A 16,638-nucleotide genomic window follows, 5' to 3' on the forward strand; every position below is an offset into this window, starting at 1 on the left:
TCTCCTCCCAAAAATTTTACTTACAAGCGACAAGGTATTAAAACCTACATTTTTGTCTAAAACAGACTTAAACTTCTGAAAATCAGTATTCACTTGCATTAAACGCGTAGCATGTTTTTTTATGTTTCCTTTAATATTACATACAATACATATATTTATTTTAACTTATAAGGGCTATCAAAAAAAATTAAATTCGCAAAATCAAATGATTGTCGAAAAACTGGACTTGTAGACCAGGGGGAGGGAAGTTCTGTCGAAATAACTTTCGACCAATTTTTTCAACTGGAACTGGTTCTGTAACAAAAAAGTTCGTTAAACCTTCGTGAATACCTAAACCTTGTAATGGTATTATTACTTATTTGTCTTTTCCAAAGCTTTTGTGCTGATCAAATATGAAGTGCCACTGTTTTCACTAATCAAAGTTCCAACCAACAAATTTGCGACATAGCGTCCACATGAATCGGTTGTTTCATCGACATGAAAATAAATTAGATTATAGCCTTTAATTTGACGAATAGCCTACTTTGTTTGTTAAACCACTTCGTCCACGTAGTTTTTGTTAAGGTACTCTCATCGAGAACTGACTTCATGGTACGTTTTTGAAGGAATGATCGTAGCTTGGGGTTATTCAGTTTTGATAAACGAATATCGGCACTGCGGAATGCTTCACACAATTCGAAACAATATTCTTGTTGATCTGTCATCGTCTTGGTGTTATAGAAAGATTCTACGAGCAGACTTTGTGACTTCACATTAATAGAATTCTTCAGTTTATTTTTGTGAAGGCTTGTCCCAATATGCTGAGTTATCGAAAACTTCTTTCACAGGCGACCTGAACAATAAAATTAATTTATATTGTGCATGCTTTATTCTCGCGTTTAATTGCAAGCAATAAGATATCCATAAATTAAAGCAATGGTTTGAAATTGAAACTAATGAAAATAAATGTGATAAATTAAAAAATATAGCAATGATAAAAATTTGGATACATTACTTTTTTAGCAAGTACTAGTACCCCCCCCCCCCTTTATTTTCGTAGGAGGTATGTCATTTGGCAAAATCAATCTTATATTAGCAAGTACTAGCTCCGCCCATCCGTCCTTTATTTTCTTAGATGGTATGTAATTTGACAAAATCAGTTTTATCTTAGTAAGTACCAATCCCGTCCACTCGCCTTTCATTTTCTTAGAGAGTAGTTCACTTGCCAAAATCACTCTTATCTTAGCAAATACTAACCCCGCCCACCCGCCCTTTATTTTCTTAAAGGGTATATCATTTGGCAAAATCAGTCCTATCTTAGCAAGTACTAGCCCCGCCCACTTCCTTTCATTTTCTTAGGGGGTATGTCATTTAGCAAAATCAGTCTTATCTTAGTAAATACCAGCCCCGTCAACTCGCTCTTCATTTTCTTAGAGAGTAGGTCATTTGCCAGAATCGGTCTTTTCTTGACAAGTACTAGCCCCGCCCACCCGCCCTTTATTTTCTTAGAGTATAGGTGACTTGCCAAAATCAGTCGTATTTTGGCAAGTACTAGCCCCGCCCACCCGCCCTTTATGTTCTTAGAGGGTATGTTATTTGGCAAAACCAGTCTTATCATAACCAGTACTTTTTTACGGCACACTCTGCAAAAAGAAACAGATTCAGAATTTTCATCTAACACTATTTCGGGATACTTTTTCATCCAACCGTAGACATTTACAAAAGCTTTTGGCATTTTGGACTCGAAGTTCATTTGTCAGTACAAAATAAGGACTGACAAATTAAGAATGAGTGTACTGGGAAAAAAAATTAAACCTTCCGATTCAACCGAAAGCCTTATTCCAACATCTGAAATACTAGCACCCGCTGAACAACTAATTAACTATGCTCACTATCCTCTCACCTTCGAGGAGACTGTTGCCTTTCTTGAGAAGGCTGTTGGAAAACCGGATATTCTGAGTCTTATTAGGGAATATACTAATGACATTTATGGTGTTCTTACCATTCTTCACGACATTTACCCTCTTGTGTCGCACAAAAACTTGAAACATCGATGCAAAAAAAATTCAAAAGAGAATTACAAAAGCTTTTAGTTCCCTGCCATTAGAACATGGCACAGATCTATCCGGTCTGTTTCAAACTCCCACGACGTCCGCTTTGTAAACGGAATTTACTGCAGTATCCTACACTTTCGGTATTTTCTTATAAGGTTTTTAAATTCTTACAACCCCTGTTAAAATTCGATTCCCATTATAACAAAAATAATCACTTCCCACAGTTATTTAAAAATACTGTAATACACTAACATAGCCTCTATAATGGCTAAGTACAATTACTTACTAGCTTTCGTTCTGTTATTTCTTTGGTTTCGATGTTCTTTTTCATTATCAGTGCTAAATATTAACGTTTTCTTCCATTGTTAAATTATTACAATTATTTTTTGTCGTAGTTAAAGAGGCTTCGCATTCAAGCATTTTTTTAGCAACATTGAACTTATATTCCACTGATTCTTCCACATATGATTCAGCGGTAGCAGAACTTTTTCACTCACAAAATCTTTTCAGATTAGTGATACTGTCACCTTTATTGGTCAAAATTGTTGCTGAACTACGTCGAAGAGAGTGCCCAGTGTATTTTTCAAGTTGCGGAATTCAAAAAACGTTGCAATTAATTTGGGAACCGAAGAAATCTTATGTATGCCCACGCCCACTCTCTGAGTACTACATTTTCCGCGATTGCAGAAAACAAAAAAATTATCATGTTGAAAATGTTTCGGTCTCAGATTTTTATATTTTATCACAATATTTTTTTTATTTATTTTTTGTTTGATTAATTGTCACTATTATGACATTTCCCCCTTTTTTAATATCTTTTGTACATAAACTGTAAATTTCATCTCATCGGGTGCCCCCAAATAAACCGAAAATGGCCACTTCCTAAAAACAAAAGTAAACGTCAGGCATGTATTCTTCAGTTCGATTTATTTTTACCCTGCACATTAAAACTTGATCATCCTCTGCGTCCTGGAGGAAAATTTTCAGATTATCACTCTTCAAAACTGTTGCTTTTTTTGCTATATGTACAACATTTTTTTTTAAACGCAAATAACTTGCCATAACATTTTTTATCTATGTTCTTATTGATATTGACCACACATCGTAGCATCGAATAATATACCCACAGAGATGAAGAACTGTGCTTCGTGGACTAAAAATCAATTCAATATACTTAATGAAATAAAAGTTCAAATTAACTGCAATATTAATAAACTTACAAGCTGTTGAAAATACGCCAGAAGAACATTTTCATCAACTAGTTCTACACAACTATTAATTTTGTGCTAGTGTTGGAAGTCACTATAACATTTTTCGTCTGTTACTTTCGACTTGGTTGGAATAAGAGCTTGAAGAGCTTCTTCAGCACTTTCCACCACGTTTTCAAGTAAAATAGCTCCAGTCGTTTCATTTATTTTAAAAAGTATTAAAATTTATGAAAATATGTTTTATTATCTCGATGGTGGACTCCAGAACAACCTGGAAAGCGGCATTCGCGATCATTCCTCTGTTTAAATAGAGATCACAGACTGTCGGGAGGAATTTTGGTCTAGTCTAGTATAGTTTTGTATTAATGTAAAAGAAATTGTTGAGTTTTAACCACGTCAATTTTAATCCCCGAAAATCATAACAATATGAATATATTTATTTACTTGAAATTTTTAAGTTTGACATTGTTAGAAATGTTCACTGAGGAAGGATTGGTTTTATATGTATGATGCGAAAAATAAGAATTAAATAAAATTTTTATTTATAAATTATGTATGTAATAAAAATGACATTAAATATATAGCTAACACTTGTCTCACATTAGGCATAACAAAAAGTATACATTACCGCAGAAAAAAATTAAGTCAGTAAACTACAATTTTGTAACACTTAGATGAAGATTACCTTTGTTCATTATAAACGGTACACCATTATCCAACTCAAGCGGTACCTTCGTGGTATCTGCTATATCAAAAGCAAAATCCTTCAAACAGTGAGCCAAAGCTACTTTGCTTGCCAAAAGTGCAAACCTTTGTCCTACAACCGCAAATATAACACATGAAGATATTTTTCTTTACTTCTGACTTTTGATACATACCTAAACAGCTTCTTGGACCATCACCAAAGGGTAAAAACGTATAAGGTACTATTTTATCCCTATTTTCCAAACTAAACCTTTCAGGATCAAATTTTTCCGGATCCGGAAAATATTGCGGGTCGTAGTGTAGTCCAGCAATCGGAATTAATATCGAAACATTTTTGTCAATAGTCAATCCAGTGTCTTCAAAAGTGTAAGTGTTGTCACATTTTCTATCCAGGATAATGGTAAAGGGATATTTGCGTAGTACCTCTGGAAGTACAACATATAGGCTGTGATTACAGGTACTTAAAAAAAATACCATTTAAAACCATTTCGAGGTAAGGTATGTCTTGAATTGCCTCGTAGGTAAGGGTACCATGTTTGTTAAAAGCTTCTTTGATTTCTTGGCGCAGTCGATCTTGTACTTCTTTATTTCGGGATAATTCATACATAGCGAATGATAATGTAAAAGCAGTGGTGTCATTTCCAGCAAAGAAGAATGTTATGGCTTGTGCAGCCATTTTTAAGTCATCTAAAAAAATAGTAAATCGAGATAGAAAAGGATAAAGTGGCTACTCACCGAATTTATAATTTTCACTAAAAGCCTCATCCTGCTTCAAATTGTTGAGTAAATGAATGAAATCATTTCGCAAAATCCCCTTCTTCTCACGTTCTCTCAGGGTATTCTTAAACACACCAATCAAATAATCAGAAGCGGTTTTGTCAAACATCGTCAGCCGCAAAATGTCAACCAATTTCGGTGCGTAAAGAAAACTGAACACTGAAAAGTTCCTAACAAACGACTTAAAGTCGGTAAGTTTCGTGGCAACATCCATTATTTCCGACTGCTCCTCCTTAAGACAATACGAGTTGATACCGAAAGCACACGACGAAATAATATCCACGGCATACTTCTTCATTACATCTTTAATATCAATTTTGTTGCCGCAGTGTTTCTCCACACAAACTACCAAATCGGAAGCACATTCTTTCATTAATTGCAGCATTAACTTCATTTTGCCTGAAGTGAAAACGGGGGAAATTTTGCTGCGCAGGTTTTTCCAAACGTCATCCTGGGAACCAAATAGGCTGTGGTAGGCCAGAGGGTCAACTTTTTCGTTGGAGGCGATTTGGTGGTTCATGAATATATCGAAATCTTTTACCAAGACATTTTTGATCAGTTGTGGATCCCTGATGACGAGGTTTGGGCGGTTGAAGATGTAGATTCCGCAGTACGGGGTTTTGAAGTTGTTGTATATTTCCCGGATTCGGTAGAAAAGTTGTTGTTGTTTTGTCATTATCTTGTAGAAGCTTCCAAAAATGAAAACTGGTTTTTCGAAAGGGACGTTTTTGGATTCCCAGTAGCCATAGTTTTTTGTAAAGAGGTAGTAGAGAAAGAGCAAAAAACAAGCTATGGAAATGAAAAACATCTGGAAAAAATGCAATGGAAACGATAATGTTTCTGTTTTTGTTATACCCACAGCGCAGCACTTATCACTAATTTTGATTACAAAATGGTCCCGAAAACCGAATGTTTGTCTTTAAATGCAGTTATTATCAAATATTACGTTGTTTGTTATGTAAACACAGCGTTCAGAAATGTGCTGCGTGGATTGATAATATAAATTTACTAGTCATTATATGTGGCTTTCGTTTTTGATTAATTAATAATAATTCACTTAAGAAATGAAAAACGATCAGTCTACATATGTAAATAATCGTAAATCAGAAACACCGATAGGAGTCCAATGGGTTGAGTAGCTGACGATTTTTTTCGTGATGTGAGTGCATAGCATTAAGAAAAGGACAGAGATGGGTGTAGAAATATGGAAATGACCGGTGAGGAGAAAAATATTAAGAAGAGGAAGAGCGATATAGAAGAGGATAGTGAGGAGGAACAAGCTGTTTTAAAGAAAAGCAGAAAAATAGGGAAGATGTGTTAATGAATAGGAACAAAAAGAGGAAAACAATATAAGGGCAGGAACAATAAACGGACGTAATCTGAGAATTGACAAAATGAAAACAGCGATGAAAATACAAAAATAATGAGAGTTGTAGTGGAGATAGAATTGCACCTTGGATTTAAGGCTTGTAACGGAACTTAGTTTTGAAAAAAGAAGAGTGGGCTGATTAGAAAAAGGTTGACAGATAGAAAAATAGTATCTGAATGTTTAATTTTGTTGATGTTTTGTACATTTAAATAAATTAATCATATTATAGGCTATATTTTTACTAACTGGTTGCAATATTTTATGAAACACGTAAAAACCGTCAAAAGTTGATACGGTAGTGTTGGTCTTGGACGGATTACTTCCACCCAATTCCACTCATAAAATTCAAATAACCATGGAGGAACCGTTTCCTGCTAGCAAGTTTGTGAGTTGCTTGGAAAACCGTATTTACGATGTGCCGCAGTCGAAATTGCTACAAATGGATTCCGAAAAACTGCTATTTATCCCCTCAACAGACACATTTTTCGGGAATGAGTTTACCATCTATCAGGGAGAAAGAAGTCACACACCCTCCAGTTTTCTTGATTCCACAGAAATAACACATATGACTCTCCAAAAAGATATTCTTTCAACAGTCGCTTCAGAAGAACCATTGTATAGCGGATTGTCTAATGTCCCGGAGCTAGAGTTAAGTCCCTGGAGATTTTGCCTTTGCCGTGTAGTTCTTAATACAAATGTGGCGACAGTGAGAAAAACTCCGGACGTGGTTCTGCAACTTTAATAACTGGTACAAATAAAAGTGTTTTTGCTTGGACGGATGAAATTATGTGGTGTTCCTAATATCGGGCAGTGTATCCGGTATTGCTACTATTTTTTTTTCAGTTAGAGAACGGGACTCATTTTTATAGAATTAATATTTTTATATGTTATTTGGATTTGATAAATTTCGTTTATATACATTGTTGCTCAAACTCCGCACTTGGTTTTAATGCAAAAAGTTTTAGGTTTACCGCCAAAACATACAAGAAATTGTTTTTTAATCGATATTAAGCCATTTTACTCTACATCACCTCCGAGATCATGATACCTTCGAGCTTCAAACCGAAAGGATACTGCAAGCTGAAGAACAAATTTTGGAACGCGTCGAAAAGAGCCCGACATCATTAAAAAAACAAGACTTACATTCATACCACGTCCAAAAAGTGCAAGCTTTGGAGCACATTGATTTTCCACGTGGTGTAATTCACTGCGATGCTGTTGTTAGAGCAATGTCGTGAACGTCCTAACTTTTTAAACTGCATTCTGTTTACGGATGAAGCACGATTTACTCGCAATCAATCGTTGGTTTTCAACAACCACAACACTTACATTTGGTCCGATGAAAATCCACGCTCGTCAAGAAGTACGATTTCCACGACGATTTTCCATGAATGTGTGGGCCGGTATTGTTGTAAATGGGACCTTATGTTTTACCAAATAGACTAAACGTGGCACAATAACTCGAGCTTTCAAACAATCTCCAGGTGAACGATTTCGCATGATGGAGCATCACCACATTTTGTTTGGCCAGTTATTGAATGGTTAAATAACTGTTTTCCTAACCAGTGGGTCGGTAGAAACGGTCCAGCAACTTGGCCTCCGCGTTCACACGATCTCAATCCGTGTGATATTAGTTTGTAAGATGGGATGAAACAGTTAGTTTATAGAAGTCAACAGTGTCGATAAACTATCCAAGAACTTCAACGAGTGGAAATGGCAGCCGTTACAGTTCCTGGAACTGCCGGAGTTTTTAAGGTATTTACACAGATATGTAAAAAACATGTTGCGACGTGCTGAAGCCTGACAACATTTTCAAAATTTATTGTAAAACAGTAGTAGCATTTTAAGAGTTGCTTTTATATTTGTTCTAAAAAACAATGTGGAATCCTTGTGGCAGGGACCAAGCATTCGTCAGAATAAAAAGTCGATCGCAGTGACCAGCAACACGTCGGTTTTATCTTTAATTGAAACTGAAAGTGTTTACATCATTATTATTCGAACCTTTTTCAACGTACTGTTTAAAAGGTGGATCAGTGACATCGTATCGAGGATGATTGATGGGGGTTTTACCTCAATCGACTTTTAATGTATTTTTTCTATATTTGAATACTCCTACGATACATTATGGCGGGGTTACAATTATTGCATACAATTCGAAATCACCCAGTATATACTTATATATACTTCCTATAAACTGGTCCTTTATTTAAAGAAAAATTGAAAATCGATTACGAGAAACATCTACCCAAAAGAATTCAAACTTAAAGACTTAACTAATATGTTAAATAAACATAAAAACTCGAATATGGTGGTTTGAAATTTTAATTAAAAAAATACATTTCGTTACAAAAAAAATTCTTTGCAAGTCGGCAGACTATAGTTTTGTAACATTTAGGTAAAGATCACCTTTATTCATTATAAATGCTACACCATTGTCCAACTCAAGCGGCACTTTTGTATTGTTCGCTACGTCAAAAGCAAAATCCTTCAAACAGTAAGCCAAAGCCACTTTGCCGACCAAAATTGCGAATCTTTGTCCTGTAATCGCAGTTATAGCACACGAAAATTTCTTCTCTAATTTTAATACAAACCAATACAACTTCTTGGACCATCACCAAAAGGTAAAAACGTATAAGGTACTATTTTATGCCTATTTTCCAAACTAAATCTCTCAGGATCAAATTTTTCCGGATCAGGAAAATATTCCGGGTCATAGTGATGTAATCCAGCAACTGGAATTAATATCGAAACATTTCTGTCAAGGGTTAACTCAGTGTCTTCAAAAGTGTAGGTGTTCTCACATTTTCTATCTAAGAAACTAGTAAGGGGATATTTTCTCAATGTCTCTGAAAGCACAACATGTAGACTTTGGTTACAGTTACTTAAAAAAATCTAAACCATTTAAAACCATGTCGAGGTAAGTCATTTCTTGAATCGCTTCATAGGTAAAGTCACCATATTTGTTGAAAGTTTCTTTGACTTCTTGGCGCAGTCGATATTGTACGTCTTTGTTTATTGCCAGTTCATACATGGTGAATGCTAACGTCAAAGAAGTCGTCTCGTTTCCAGCGGAGAAGAACTGAACAGCCTGAGCAGCCATCTTTAGGTCATCTAAAACGTAAAGCTCGATAAACTAATATGCCACTATTTACGCATCACTTGAGGTACCAAATTTATAATTTTCATTAAAAGCCTCGTTGTGCTTCAAATTGTTGAGCAAATCAATGAGATCATTCCGCAAAATCCCTTTCTTCTCACGCTCTCTGAGAGTATTGTTAAACACATCGATCAAATAGTTGGAGGCAGATTTGTCAAGAAACGTCAACCGAAAAATGTCAACGAATTTCGGCATAAATATAAAACTAAACACTGAAAAATTCCTAACGAACGACTTAAAGTCCGCAAGCTTCGTGGCCACCTCCATTATCTCCGACTTATCATTTTTAAGACAGTACGAATTAATGCCGAAAGCACAGGACGAAATAATATCCACAGCATATTTTTTCATTATTTCTCTAATTTCGATTTTATCGCCACGGTGTTTTTCGACACAAACGGCTAAATCGGAAGCACATTCTTTCATCAGCGGCAGCATTAGCTTCATTTTTCCTGAAGTGAAAACCGGGGAAAGTTTGCCGCGTAGGTTTTTCCACACCTGATCTTGTGAACCTAAAAGGCTGTGATACGTCAAGGGGTCTACTTTTTCGTTGGAAGCGAATGGGTGGTTCATGAATTTGTCGAAATCTTTTACCAACACTTTTTTGATTAGCTGTGGATCTCTGATGACGAGGTTTGGACGGTTGAAGATGTAGATTCCGCAGTACGGGGTTTTGAAGTTGTTGTATATTTCACGAATTCGGTAGAAAAGGTGTTGTTGTTTTGTCACTATCTTGTAGAAACTTCCAAAAACGAAAACTGGTTTTTCGAAGGGGACGTTTTTGGATTCCCAGTAGCCATAGTTTTTGGTTAAGAGATAGTAGAATAATAGTAGAAAGCAAACTATGTAAATGAAGATCATCTGGAACAAATACAACGTATACGCAAATGTTTAGGTTTTTCGTGTTATACCCACAGTTGACCAATTATCAGTAGTTATTATAAACTGAACTTGAAAATTGAATTTTTGTTTGTATATGCACTCATTATCAAAAGATATGTAATTTGTTGTGTAAACACTATTCTACGTGGAATGACCGATAATAATATTAAATTTACTAGTCATTATGTCTGACTCTCTATTTTCATGAATTAATAAATTAACCTAAATGTTTATTTGGTGTTTACTGATTTCCTGTTTGCATTTTTCCTAACTGCAAGTTTGTTAATGGTCATTCATCAATTATTCGACAAGTACCCTTTACCGAAATCAACTAATCAGAGCTTGTTTAAATTTTCATTGTTGTTTTTTTTTTAATAATTTAATTTTGGTTAAAGGAAAGCACAATCAACCGTTTTTTATTCAATTACTATGTTTATTTCAAACTGACACAGCGTAATTACAAAGTGAATTTTATTATTTAATTTGCTGGAAATACTTTATTCACGAAATTTCAGTTCCAACCAGATAAATTTCAAAAACAATAAAACAAGTCAATTGTTTTTTTAATAATGTCCTGTATAAATAAATTAGTCGAAGATTATTTCAAAGAACTTCCCTCGCCCCTGAAGTACAATAAAACTATCTGGTTTTTTCGAAAAATTACAAAATTTGATGTTGCGAATTTCATTTTTGAAAGAAGCGTACTACGCATATGTTTCAAATAAGTTTTTCCTTTACAAAATTTTGTGATGCCGTCAACATTTTTGTAATTACACGTGTGTTAATTTGGATAAGTGCAATGCAGTACTAATAATAACACTATGGTATTCCCAAATTTTCAAAAAAATGGAATGGACTTATTCATTAATTTTTTGAGTCAGCCTGTATAAGCAATTTTAACAAATATATTTATATACATACATTATATTTTGCACATTTTAGACAGGATTTATTTGGCAAAATGTTGAGATGAAGTCATTAGTTTTTAGGAGGGGTCGTAAACGGATAAATTTTGATTAACGATTTACCATGTTTCCGATAACCTTAAAACGATTGCAAGGTTTCGGAGCATTCAATTTTCTAATTTCAAAGTTAAATTAACTAACATAACTACAAGTGGGGGCGTATGTTACTTTATAAACGTTAAATAACATTTACTATTGTAAATTTAGAAGATGACGTTCTTGTGTTGGTGGTGGGGAAGATCAAACAAATTTTGGTTAGCGGTTTATCACATACACGATCTCCTAATATACGTGCAAAATTTGAAAACAATGGGACCGCTAGTTTAGAAAATTATCTGTCTAATACAAATCAACACCGACCACGAAATATTTGAACTTCGAATTTTCACAACAACAACTGTAATTCGAATCAATTCGAGTTTTGTGAGTTAAAATTGGTTAACAGGTCTTGTGAAGAAGTTAGTGAAGTCCTTACGCATCCAGAAATACGGGAAATTTTAATTTGACATTTGGCATTGACATTCACCTGACATTTCTCGTCATGGCTACCAATCTTACCGATCTAAATTACACCAGATCTATTTCAGAACCCCTTTCCGCTATTAACAAACTGCTTTGACGCCATTTAGGTGCTTTAGTAGCTCTATTAGAAAATCAAGGTAGAAAAAATTGGTTTTCCGCTTCCGTCGATGTGAATTCTTTAAAATAACATATTCCTGTACTTGGAATACAACAAGAGACAAACATGGAATGTATATAAAAATGTAAATAAGAAGAATACAAATGTAGTAAGAAAGGAAATCTTTCAAGCAGCCATTGTAGGCGGAAATTTCAATAACAGTTTTCAATGCAAGAATAGAAGAAAAAGGGGAAGAATAAGTAAAACAGAAGATGTTGGAAAAGGAAAATCCAAAGACAAAAGTGAAAACAAGAAAGGAAAGGAAGTGTTGGAATTAGTCGAAGAGAGAGGATGAGAGATCTTGAGTGGACACAAAACTGGCGATGATGAAGGCGAATGTAGGACTGAGAGGACAATCGGTAATAATAGAAAGAAAGGATAGACTTTCACCATATGACACTGGAGGTTGAAATGGAAGAATATGACAGAAAACAGAAACAAGAGCATACGAAGAAAAGCTAAGAGCGCACAATTTCGTTAAAACAAAAACGCAAGCAAAATGGGATGAATTGGAAAAACTTATAAAAGATGTAGAAATGAAGATAGAAATTAGTGTAAGTACAAGTGGATGAAGAAAAAATGACTGGTGGAATAAGAAATGTTACGTCTCAAAAAGAGAAACAGGAAAGCACTAAGAAAACATAAAACCAAAAATAACAAGAAGAGTTCCTCAAAGTCATGGAAGGATATACAATGAGCAATAAGAAAAATGGAGAATAGTTCACAATAAGATCTATTGCCCTGTGAAAAGTTAACGTTCAAAAGTGGTAGCAATGTCTAGGACAAATTATTTGAAATTAAATACATATAACGCTACTTGTAGTATTTCGTATTTCTTGACCCGTCATAACTACTATTCAATGAATGGCACAGAACGACTAGGATTAAGAACCAAAAAAGCTGGACACTGATAAGCAACGGGCAAAAACAGGATAAGAGCTTTGACAATAGTGACTTTTTCCTATTTAGACCAATTTCCAAATAGCGCGAACATTTATATCAGTGGTACAACATCTACGAGATTATGGTACCTTCAAGTCTCAAACTCACGATCGTGGCCGTGATAGGATCGTAATAATCTTGCAAGCTGAAGAATCAATTTTAGAACGCGTCGAAGAAGAGCCCAACATCAGCACTCACCGACTTGTAATTTCACAGTTTGTAGTGTACTTCGAGTTGTTAAACAATGTGTTGGAGGAGCAGCTAGATGCAGAAGTGCCTGTAGGTCAACGAGTTCGCATGTGGTACTTTCACGATGGAGCACCACTACATTTTACTACCAGTAACTGAATGGTTAAATAAATCATTTTCAGATCTAGTAGGTCGGCATAAACGGCGCAATAGCTTGGCCTGCGCGTTCACCCGATCTCCATCCATGTGATTTAACGACTTAGTTTTTGTGTAAAATAAAGAAAAAACACAAATCTGATGGTTTCATATTTTAATAAAAAAATATACATTTCGTTACAAAAAAACATTCTGAAAGTCAACTGACTACAATTTTGTAACATTTAGGTAAAGATCACCTTTATTCATTAAAAATGCTACACCATTATCCAATTCAAGCGGTACTTTTGTATTGTCCGCTACGTCAAAAGCAAAATCCTTCAAACAGTAAGCCAACGCTACTTTGGCTACCAGAATTGCGAATCTTTGTCCTGTAATCGCAACTATAGCACACGAAAATATTTTCTCTACTTTTAATACATACCAATACAACTTCTTGGACCATCACCAAAAGGTAAAAACGTATAAGGTACTATTTTATACCTATTTTCCAAACTAAATCTCTCAGGATCAAATTTTTCCGGATCAGGAAAATATTCCGGGTCGTAGTGTAGCCCAGCAATTGGTATTAATATCGAAACATTTTTATCAAGCGTTAACTCAGTGTCTTCAAAAGTGTAAGTGTCTTCACATTTTCTATCCAAGAAACTAGTAAGGGGATATTTTCTCAGTGCCTCTGAAACCACAACATGTAGACTTGGGTTACAATTAGTTAAAAAAATTAAACCATTTAAAACCATGTCGAGGTACGTCATCCCTTGAATCGCTTCGTACGTAAAGTCACCATATTTGTTGAAAGTTTCTTTGATTTCTTGGCCTAGTCGATATTGTACGTCTTTGTTTATTGCCAATTCATACATAGTGAATGCTAACGTCAAAGACGTCGTTTCGTTTCCAGCGGAGAAGAATTGAATCGCTTGAGCAGCCATCTTTAGGTCATCTAAAACGTGAACCTCGATAAAATGATAACAGGATTATTTACACATCACATTAGATACCAAATTTATAATTTTCATTAAAAGCCTCATTCTGCTTCAAATTGTTGAGCAAATCAATGAAATCATTCCGCAAAATCCCTTTTTTCTCCCGCTCCCTGAGAGTGTTGTTAAACACATCAATCAAATAGTTGGAGGCAGATTTATCAAGAAACGTCAGTCGAAAAATGTCAACGAATTTCGGCATAAACATGAAACTAAACACTGAAAAATTCCTGACGAACGACTTAAAATCGGTAAGCTTCGTGGCCACCTCCATTATCTCCGATTTATCATGTTTAAGACAGTACGAATTGATGCCGAAAGCACACGACGAAATAATATCCACAGCATATTTTTTCATTATTTCTCTAATCTCGATTTTATCACCACTGTGTTTTTCCACACAAACGGCCAAATCAGAAGCACATTCTTTCATCAGCGGCAGCATCAGCTTCATTTTTCCTGAAGTGAAAACCGGGGAAAGTTTGACGCGCAGGTTTTTCCACACCTGATCTTGTGAACCGAAAAGGCTGTGGTACGATAGAGGATCCGCTTTTTCGTTGGAGGCGACTTGGTGATTTATGAATTTCTCGAAATCTTTTACCAACACTTTTTTGATCAGTTGTGGATCTCTGATGACTAGGATTGGGCGGTTGAAGATGTAGATGCCGCAGTACGGAGTTTTCAAGTTGTTGTATATTTCACGAATTCGGTAGAAAAGGTGTTGTTGTTGCGTCACTATTTTGTAGAAACTTCCAAAAAGGAAAACTGGTTTTTCGTAGGGGATGTTTTTCGATTCCCAGTAGCCATAGTTTTTGGTTAAGAGGTAGTAGAACAGGAACAGAAAGCAAACTATGTAAATGAAGATCATCTGGAACAAATACAATGAAAACGATATGGTTTACGTTTCTTGTTGTGGACCTACAGTGGAGCAGTAATTGTTACAGAATGAACTTGAAAATTGAATGTTTGTTTTTATATGTTGTTCATTATCAAGAGATATTTGCTTGTTGCGTAAACACGACGTTCGAGATTGTGTTGCGTGGAACGATTGATAATGATAATTAGAGAGCGGATTTATAAGCACAAAAAAATTAAAAATAAGCGCTTAAATAAGCACAACATGTTCAATAAAAATGTATATATTATTTTAAGCAAAAAAGCATTAAATAAGCATAATACTTTCATTAAAAAAGTTTTATTTTAAGCAAAAAAGCATTAAAAACATAATCATATTACAAATCAAAGAACACTTCTTAGAACTTTGGATAAAATATTATTACAATAATCCTAGACTTTATATTTTACACACGTATTTCAGTTTTCTTTAAAACAATTTATGATTGTAATATGTTCCAAGTTGTCCACTGTAAAATTTTTTCGCCGATCATTTAAAATGTGTTTAAAATTGGAGAATGTGCTTTCAACATCCACACTCATTGTTGGTGCAAATTTGAATTTTGCAACTAATGTTGAATCTAACTCCAAATTTTCCACCTTCTGGCCTTGTAAAACACGAGCAACGTCGGAAAGAACACCGAAACCTGCATTTTTATTTAACACTTCGTCAAGTTTTTGAGATACTCTAGTACCAATATCACCCCTTACTGCGTTTGCTTGTTGTTTAAATTCTTTCACTAAGTTTATGGCATCTACCAACAACATGTTGGGTTTTTCTAACTTTTCTATTACCTCACATACGAATTGATAATTGCTTCTTAGAAAAGCTAGATCTTGTCGCAAATCTTTGTTTTCCAAAATATTTATGCAATCTTTAATCGATTGAGAAGAATCTTCTTTAAACTCCGTAACTACTTCCTCAAATTCTTTGATATATTTGTGTGGCCTGTAACCATGTTCCCCTCCTCGTTACAATCGGCTCTGGGGGCAATGGTATGTTTGGAATTTTTTCCTTAAAATGTTGCACTCTTAGTGGGGCTTTAACAAAAATCTTTTTACCATTTGCCACTAATTTATTAACAGTAGGAAACTGCAAACGTATTCCTTCAACCACTCTGTTTAAACCGTGGGCAATGCAAGTAGAGTGAATTAAATTGGGGTACAATATTTTTAGATTATTCCCTGCTTTCAACATATAACGAGTTGCATCGGAGATCATCAATAAAATTTTATTCGCCGGTACGGCATTTGACAAAAATAGTGACTTAAGACTGTCACTTACAAATCTGGTAATCGTATTGCCATTTGTTTTATCTAACATTTTCAAACTTACTACATACCCTCGACTAGGGAAATTTTCATTTAAGATTCCAACAATTGAACTTGCCACGTATCTTCCACAACCATCGGTTGTTTCATCGACAGCGAACCATAAATAATTATCTCCAATGCGATGTTTAATTTCGTTGTAAGCTTGCTGAAACACTGGGTCTACATAATTTTTTCGGAGAGTACTCTCAACCGGAATATGTCGATTGCAGTTTTTTTCAAGGAATTCTTGAAGAGGGCCTTTCTCCAATTTTTTTAAAGGTATATTGGAGTGGATCATCATATTACATAAATCAAAATTAAACTGAAACTGCTCATCTTTTGTGGAAGTAGATGCAACAGATTCATGTAGGGTCTGCTGTTTAATTTT

The 16,638-nt window shown here is 34.9% G+C and overlaps 3 protein-coding genes across 3 annotated transcripts; all 3 read right to left on the reverse strand.

The window, feature by feature from the left end:
• Nucleotides 1-3,760: 3,760 nt before the first annotated feature.
• LOC135142609 (cytochrome P450 6k1-like) lies at nt 3,761-5,609 on the reverse strand. The gene is made up of 5 exons (XM_064074349.1): nt 5,583-5,609; nt 4,682-5,531; nt 4,421-4,633; nt 4,120-4,371; nt 3,761-4,058 (listed from the first exon to the last, which is right to left on the reverse strand). The coding sequence occupies exons 2-5, from the start codon at nt 5,529-5,531 to the stop codon at nt 3,895-3,897; spliced, it is 1,479 nt and encodes a 492-aa protein (XP_063930419.1). The 5' UTR covers nt 5,583-5,609; the 3' UTR covers nt 3,761-3,894.
• Nucleotides 5,610-8,438: 2,829 nt separating this feature from the next.
• Nucleotides 8,439-10,110, reverse strand: LOC135142637 (cytochrome P450 6j1-like). The gene is made up of 4 exons (XM_064074382.1): nt 9,261-10,110; nt 8,991-9,203; nt 8,684-8,938; nt 8,439-8,630 (listed from the first exon to the last, which is right to left on the reverse strand). The coding sequence occupies exons 1-4, from the start codon at nt 10,108-10,110 to the stop codon at nt 8,467-8,469; spliced, it is 1,482 nt and encodes a 493-aa protein (XP_063930452.1). The 3' UTR covers nt 8,439-8,466.
• A 3,091-nt stretch (nt 10,111-13,201) lies between these two features.
• Nucleotides 13,202-14,976, reverse strand: LOC135142599 (cytochrome P450 6k1-like). The gene is made up of 5 exons (XM_064074335.1): nt 14,965-14,976; nt 14,061-14,910; nt 13,790-14,002; nt 13,487-13,738; nt 13,202-13,433 (listed from the first exon to the last, which is right to left on the reverse strand). The coding sequence occupies exons 2-5, from the start codon at nt 14,908-14,910 to the stop codon at nt 13,270-13,272; spliced, it is 1,479 nt and encodes a 492-aa protein (XP_063930405.1). The 5' UTR covers nt 14,965-14,976; the 3' UTR covers nt 13,202-13,269.
• Between the last annotated feature and the right edge of the window lie 1,662 nt (nt 14,977-16,638).

This window comes from Zophobas morio, unplaced genomic scaffold, assembly GCF_036711695.1.
Source record: "Zophobas morio isolate AGI-343-1 ecotype UQ-CSIRO unplaced genomic scaffold, CSIRO_AGI_Zmor_V1 ptg000049l, whole genome shotgun sequence".
In the NCBI taxonomy this organism is placed as follows: Eukaryota; Metazoa; Arthropoda; class Insecta; order Coleoptera; family Tenebrionidae; genus Zophobas; species Zophobas morio.

What these genes read in the sequence shown, in the direction of transcription:
- LOC135142609 (XM_064074349.1), bottom strand. Translation starts at nt 5,531, where the DNA reads ATGTTTTTCATTTCCATAGCTTGTTTTTTGCTCTTTCTCTACTACCTC. An exon ending in TAGTGAAAATTATAAATTCG is followed by an intron (nt 4,634 to 4,681) that starts GTGAGTAGCCAC and finishes CTATTTTTTTAG; the next exon opens with ATGACTTAAAAATGGCTGCA. An exon ending in CCTCGAAATGGTTTTAAATG is followed by an intron (nt 4,372 to 4,420) that starts GTATTTTTTTTA and finishes TTGTACTTCCAG; the next exon opens with AGGTACTACGCAAATATCCC.
- LOC135142637 (XM_064074382.1), bottom strand. Translation starts at nt 10,110, where the DNA reads ATGATCTTCATTTACATAGTTTGCTTTCTACTATTATTCTACTATCTC. An exon ending in TAATGAAAATTATAAATTTG is followed by an intron (nt 9,204 to 9,260) that starts GTACCTCAAGTG and finishes TTTACGTTTTAG; the next exon opens with ATGACCTAAAGATGGCTGCT. An exon ending in TGGTCCAAGAAGTTGTATTG is followed by an intron (nt 8,631 to 8,683) that starts GTTTGTATTAAA and finishes CTGCGATTACAG; the next exon opens with GACAAAGATTCGCAATTTTG.
- LOC135142599 (XM_064074335.1), bottom strand. Translation starts at nt 14,910, where the DNA reads ATGATCTTCATTTACATAGTTTGCTTTCTGTTCCTGTTCTACTACCTC. An exon ending in TAATGAAAATTATAAATTTG is followed by an intron (nt 14,003 to 14,060) that starts GTATCTAATGTG and finishes TTCACGTTTTAG; the next exon opens with ATGACCTAAAGATGGCTGCT. An exon ending in CCTCGACATGGTTTTAAATG is followed by an intron (nt 13,739 to 13,789) that starts GTTTAATTTTTT and finishes TTGTGGTTTCAG; the next exon opens with AGGCACTGAGAAAATATCCC.